The sequence below is a fragment of the Acipenser ruthenus genome, chromosome 16, assembly GCF_902713425.1.
Source record: "Acipenser ruthenus chromosome 16, fAciRut3.2 maternal haplotype, whole genome shotgun sequence".
NCBI lineage: Eukaryota > Metazoa > Chordata > Actinopteri > Acipenseriformes > Acipenseridae > Acipenser > Acipenser ruthenus.
This window is the reverse complement of record NC_081204.1, coordinates 30376934-30383769: the sequence shown is the minus strand read 5'-3', so window position 1 is coordinate 30383769 and position 6836 is coordinate 30376934. Positions and strand designations below refer to the sequence as shown.

At 39.0% G+C, this 6836-nt stretch overlaps 1 protein-coding gene across 1 annotated transcript; it reads right to left on the bottom strand.

Moving 5' to 3' along the window:
- Positions 1–342: 342 nt before the first annotated feature.
- On the bottom strand, positions 343–6241 carry LOC117412652 (C1GALT1-specific chaperone 1-like). Its single transcript, XM_034902738.2, has 2 exons — positions 6108–6241; positions 343–3256 (listed from the first exon to the last, which is right to left on the bottom strand). Exon 2 carries the CDS (start codon positions 3246–3248, stop codon positions 2298–2300), a length of 951 nt encoding a protein of 316 aa, XP_034758629.2. The 5' UTR covers positions 3249–3256; positions 6108–6241; the 3' UTR covers positions 343–2297.
- Positions 6242–6836: the final 595 nt, after the last annotated feature.

Below are 6836 nucleotides of genomic sequence, written 5' to 3'. Positions count from 1 at the left end.
TTCTCTTTTTCAAGTGTACTAAAGTGTGAAGCTTGATGCTAAATGGGGTTCCCCAGATTAGCTCTTTTCTCATGAGATGATTGCAGTTCTCTCTATCCCAGCTTAGTCACAATGAGGATAGCAGTGCCAGAACACTGAAGCTCTGCCTGGGTTCAATCAGGATTATAGCTGTGGCATAGCCAGTATAAAGTGTAGCTAAAGTGATTTAATTTAGGGTGTGAAATGAGAGCTGTAACTATCTGTGGAAAATGTGTTGTAAATGAAAGCATTCAGATTTATTTAAAACATTAAAAATAGCCAACTTATTAAAAAATCATATAATAAGACATTTACAGAAACAAGTTTTTAAAAAATCCAGACACAAACATTTATTGACAAGAAGCCATCAATTATTCCCAGTATGTCAGGTTTTATGTATTTACCACAAATTATCCAAAACCAGTAGAAAAAGTATGATGTGCTATGCAAAAATATCTTCATGTTACAGCAGATTCAGGGTTACGAAAGCTTCTCTGTGGACCCCACCTGAATGACAGTAGAGCACACTTTTCAATTGTAGAGACTTCACTGTACATGCTGTCACTTCCGCTGCAAAGTGTACAACTTCACTAGAAAAACATTTTACATTTGCAGTCCCTTCAATGCTTTTTCACTTGTTACATACAAACACAGAAGAATCTCATATTTTGTTATTGCAGATAATGAATGCAGGTGATCTCAATACATCATTTTCAAAGCTTTCTACATTGCTGACCGACAGCATTATTTCAGGATTTTTACATTTTAGAACGGTTATTTCTAGATTGCGAGATAACGATCTCAGTTTCTTGGCAAACCAACAATTTGGTTAATTTATTATTAACATATCCCAACAAATACAGAAAAAACAAATACTTGACTTGTATTTTGTGTATTAATGACCTTTAGCTGGTGGTTCTTTGAGAAATATAAATGCCCCCAGGTCAATGTCAGAGGGTTATCAGCAGAAACGACTATCTAAATCATACATTCCTATCTATATTATACTGTACATTTGTAGATGCTTATTTAAATTGCAGTATGTCACTCATTTTCACTGGGTGAAATTTATTGGTGGTTATTCTCTGCAATACCTTTGAATTGGCACCAGGAGGCATCCTTACAACTAATAAAAGAAGCAGAACGAGTTCCTCTTAATGGAAGATAAACAATCAATCATCCAATCCCCTATTTACCAGCACTGCAGTGCAAAGCACATGATCCTGGGGAAAACATGCCACATGGGTGATGAAACGACCCGATTGAGGCTGACTTTCTTACTTCTTTAATTCTGACTCGAATATCAATTAGGATATATATAGTCTGAATCGTCTATACATGATTTTCAGATATAAATACAAAATTAAATATAAAAGTCTCAAACTAATTCACCCAAATTAAATGCAGTACTTTGATTTCTGTACTTGTATTTTTTCTTTTAAATAGATTAGGTACTGCAGCAGACTGTGAACTGATTAAATTGAGAGTATTGCATCAATCATATCCTGTGCAATACATGCATATTCATATAGACCAAATCTATTTGCAAAACATTCTGCCATCACAAAAACAGCCTGATTGTCATTCTTGGAAACGTATCTTTTTCGTGGCTCTTAATGAATAAGATATGACTCCAACTAATATCATTTCTTACTTATTCTCCTGTGACCTCTAAGCACATACTCACTAACAATGTTATGCCCTCTTTAATATTTTATTTAGATTGACTGAAGTGACAAATTCTGCGTGAACTTACCCCCTAGTCTGGTACGTGGCAACAACATAACTGTCTGATGAACGGATGCAATAGTACAGGCTACACCAATGCATCCGTGACACAGACCTGCAGAAAATAAGTGAGCTCTCAGTACAGGAGCTTTGTGTTCAGTTTTGTTTCTTCAATATGTTTTGTTGGCAATATGTCCTTGAATATAAATCACAGGGTCTCAAATCTCAGTTTCTCCTTGAGAATCAGGCTTGGTGCACTAAGTAGTAAAAGATAATGATTTCCTCACACCACAATGACACAACAGCCACCCTGTCAGCTTTTAACAACCATTAACAAGAAAATAATAACTTTGATCAGTACATGAATGCAATGTGTGACAGATCCTCTGAAGGCTGACAACTGCTGCTGAATTACTGAAATTGTTGAAACCTCATACCTTCGGACCACTGAACGAAGCCCTAGAAGGAGAACAGATTGGACAGATAAAGTAGTTTCTAGACTCGTTCTGTACAGGGCTGCAGTTCTGTGTGGCTGCCGATGCAGCCCAAGCTCAGTCATTGTCGGAATCAACTGGAGGCAAAAATATCAAGGAATCGTGGAAGGTGTGCCCGTAAGGACGGAGTCTGTAGACCCCGTACATGAGGACCTGCATGTGGTTCGGAGACTGGCCGTGGAAGGTGATGGCTACGTCAGAGCAGCAGCCGTTCACCACCTCCTGGGGCTTCTCAGCCAGGGCCTCTTTAATAAGAGTGTTGACCGATTTGGTGTTGAAAATCTCCTTTCCTTCCGAGTCCTCTGCGTTCTCAGCGAACACGCCGGTGTACTTCAGACACACAGCCAGCTCCTTTTCCTCAGTCAGTTTCCAAAGCGCGCTGCCCTGTTCGGGGCACTTGACATTGTCACTGAACACCCCCACCAGCCTGCGGAGGGCTTCGACGCTCAGCACCAAACCGCCCTCAAGCTCAACGTACTCCAGCTCCCCCGATTTAACGGTGTGTCCGATGTAGAAGGGCTGGCCGGGGTCCTTATTCAAAAGGAAGAATTTCAGGTTCTCGATAATCGCAAACGTGGAGGGGAGTGCCACGAAGTACCAGCTGTAGCCCTTGCCGTTGGCGTAGGCATGTTTCAGAGCGTTCCTCAGCATGAGCCACTTGTCTTTGGTGTCAAGGTTGACAGAGTGGAACACCTTGACGTTTTCGGAGCTGTAGAACTCAGCTTTGTCACAGTGCTTGCTCCAGGTCTCCTTCACAGCTGCCCAGTAGGACAGTTCTCTGGGCTGCACGAGGATGGCGCAGTACACACGGATGTTCTGGCTCAGCTCTAACCTCTTGGGCTCGGGAAGCTTTAGCAGTTCCTCCTCGCTTGGTGCCTGGATGTGGTGGTGATGGTGGTCTGTGGTTGACTGATGCCCCTTGTTGAAATCCCCTAACAGGGTCACCAACGCGCAGAACAGACCCCCCAGCAACATACCCTTTATGAAGGAGCTGCCTTCTGAAATCATCTTTGAATCTGGCAGAAGAGAAAAAGATTTACTTGTAGTCATTTTCACACACAATACATTTCTACTGCCATAATGATTACAGTATCTGGTTTTCAATATTGCACAATGAAAAGCTTTCACACTGGACTACTTTATTATACACACATCTGGGAAGGAAATAAGACTCCATCTGCATTGCAGTTTCACCCATTCCAGGTTTTACAACCAGCTTGATTAGCCCCAGTGTATAGGTACCAAGCTTAGGTGTGTCTTATTAGACTCTTAGTAAAACCAGTCAAACTGCTATGCAACAGATGTTTTATAACCATCCTTGCACATCAGAATCGAGTTAATGTTTTTTGGGTACTATGGGTAGACCTTTGAACTGTTTGAAGAAAAAAAAACACCTGTCTATGGCTACCTGGAGAGTCCCTTTAGTTTTAGAACTGTTTTTAAAAATAAGCCTGTGCAATTTTTACTGCGGGTTTACTTGTGTAAAGCTTTGATGGGTTTATTGAATTAGTCTTATCATAACACGATGTCTCTACAGTTGTCTTTTTTTTTTTTTTTTAAATGTTTACACCCGGCAGTGCATATCAGTACTTGCACTTTTTTGTTGAGAATTTCACCCCTGTGTGTGTGTGTATATATATATATATATATATATATATGTGTGTGTGTGTGTGTGTGTGTGTGTGTGTGTGTATAAAAACATATGCACATATAACATGCATATAAAAACGCATCTGCACATTTAACCAAGTAAAAGCAACCAGAAATTGCTGATGCGTTGTTTATTATATACACATACAGTTAATGTGCTCCCTCGAGCACATGAACAGGATTTGCGCAAGGCCTGTGCCCACAAATTCTACTGCACAGTTCAAAGTGCCGCATCTGTTTAGCAGCTTCCAATCCCACATTGTAAAGTTAACAAATCCTTAACTTCATCCGGTCTCCAATTACTACCTCGTTCTTGACCAGCCATTGTATTTGAAAAAAATGCAGATGGGATGTTGACTTTCAATCCACGCCCACTACACCGCTTCAGAGCCGGTGTTGTGTGATATTCTGTCTGCATCCCCTGCCTATTGTACTATATGCAATCAAGTGGTTTTTTGATTAATAAAAAAAAAAAACCAAGCAATAAAGCAAACAAGCTCAATGTTTGCTAATTGAGCTCCAGGCGAAAGCAGACGCTGACGTACAACTTTCTAAACTCAAATTCAGAAGACTACACGAGTGTGATCCGGGTTTGCATTTACAGCCACTGCCTTATGCAAACAACAACGTCAATCTGTGACTAATGGTAGGAGAGATGCCATGCTTGCTTGATCCAGTATTGCATATTCTGTTTTATTTGGCATCAATACCATTGGCTATACTTGAATCATTTAGCCTAAATGCAACTTAATACCATTCCTACAGATGTCAGGACTGCCCAGTCCCTGACCACATTCCGGCGCCTCCTTAAGACTCACCTCTTCAAACAGCACCTGTAGAATTCCTCTGTTTGTATCCTGGGACACTATCACCCTTCATTTAAATATGCTTTATTTTGCTCTTATCTGCCCCCTATTTTACTGCATTTAATCCTGTACCTCAGAATACTGTAATCTGCCAAGTGTTTAACCTGTAGTATTTTGTACTTAATCATATCCTGATGTAACTATCACTATTTAATCATATCGTGATGTAACTTTCACTATTATCTGCTGTATTAGTGAATTGTGGTTTGTCACACTTGAGAATTATTGTATTTCTTGTTCTTATTGTATGACTTATATTGTAACACTTGAATGTATTTGTATTTGCTTGCGATTGTAAGTCGCCCTGGATAAGGGCGTATGCTAAGAAATAAATAATAATAATAATAATAATAATAATAATAATTCCATTTTATATACAACCCGTTGTTGTGCAGAACCCGGGACGGCTAACTCTAGTTACAAGTGAAAACATTATTGAAAAACATAATTGTGTGACCTCGTATACGAACATACCGAATTATATAGGTCTATTAATACAATATTCCTTTGTAATATCCTAGAGTACACTACAAAAACAAATCAACACTTACTTCCCAAGCTCCAGCTTTTTAAAACTGTTTACATGAAGTTATTTATTCTTGATTGGGTAAAACAGTAGGGGTCAATTGTAGCGTAGAAGTGATTGAGTCCACAGAAAATCCTCCATATCTGTACTAACAATCCTGCTTAATCCACTAGTTAAACACATCAAATGGACTACATTTGGTACGCTGCAATTGTGACCCTAGAAGTTTAGCATTTGTTAATAAATAAATAAAAGAAACACACTGTATATATCAATCCTGAAATGACCGATTTGTAATCCTTGTGTATGCGGGACAGTCCATTCCGCTATCGTACAGTACACTGTATATTATTGCTCAAGGGTTTGATCTTCATAACACTTTTTTTAGCCTCTACAGCTCTAATGCAAATTAACACCGTGGAGTAGTGGTTAGGGCTCTGGACTCTTGACCGTAGGGTCGTGGGTTCAATCCCACACTGCTACTGTACTATTGAGCAAGGTACTTTACCTAGATTGCTCCAGTAAAAACCGAACTGGATAAATGGGCAACTGTATGTAAAAAATAATGTGATATATTGTAACAATTGTAAGTTATTTTTCACCAATTCAATCTGACCCTTCTCTAGATCCCATATCATCAATACAGTTGGTTTTCAAAATAGAAAGCTAAACTGTATTTGGCGTGTGGCTAAAAATCTAAATTTAAAAAAAAAATACTCAAATAATGATATACACGGATATAGGTTTATCGCCTGTGCATTTACTAGCTACTTCACCAAAATAATTTTAAAGTTATAAAAAAAAAAGAAAAAAAAGGGTTCTTACCTTTTCGTTTTCAGTTCATTTAAAAAAAAACTCAATTTAGCTCAATCGCTACCGACAGTAACTCCACTCACAGCTGCCAGCCCTTCTCTTGTTGTTCCTGTTTCCGTGTTCATGACGTCAAGGCTAGCTGAGTCGGAAGTGACATCACTTGGTGCTCATCGGAGCGGGAAATTTAACCGTTTGGAGAATGAACATAGCTGATAATATTAATAATGGAAAGGTTGCTGCTGCGCCATGCAAGGCTGTGGCTGACCTGTGAGAGCTAAACGCTTATTGGGACGAAGGTTTAGTTATCTTTAACCGACTAACGAGGAGCTTAACTTGTTCTTACATTAAAATGTAGAAAGCAGCTGTAGGAGCCAATTAGTATTTTTTGCCTATATTATTTATGAGAAGACATATTTTGATACATTATATTTGTCTATTACGCATTTACAGTAATAGGGTAGTATATCTTTAAGAGAGCGAGCTTTCTTAGGTTCTGGGGCTCGCGCGCTTTTGTATAAATTCGGAAAATAACGGTCACTTGTTACTCTGTTGTAAACATAGCTTTGGAGCCTCACGGTTTTCTTAACGTGTCGTGTTATCTTCGTTATTCTGTGGAAATTACCTGTCAATAACTTCTCTGTTATTACGCTGAAAATCCTGTAAAATAACTGTGAATACTAACCTGTGGAAACCTGAGGAATAAAAGTTGTATTGCTTTATTTTACTACGGAGTCTGTGTGG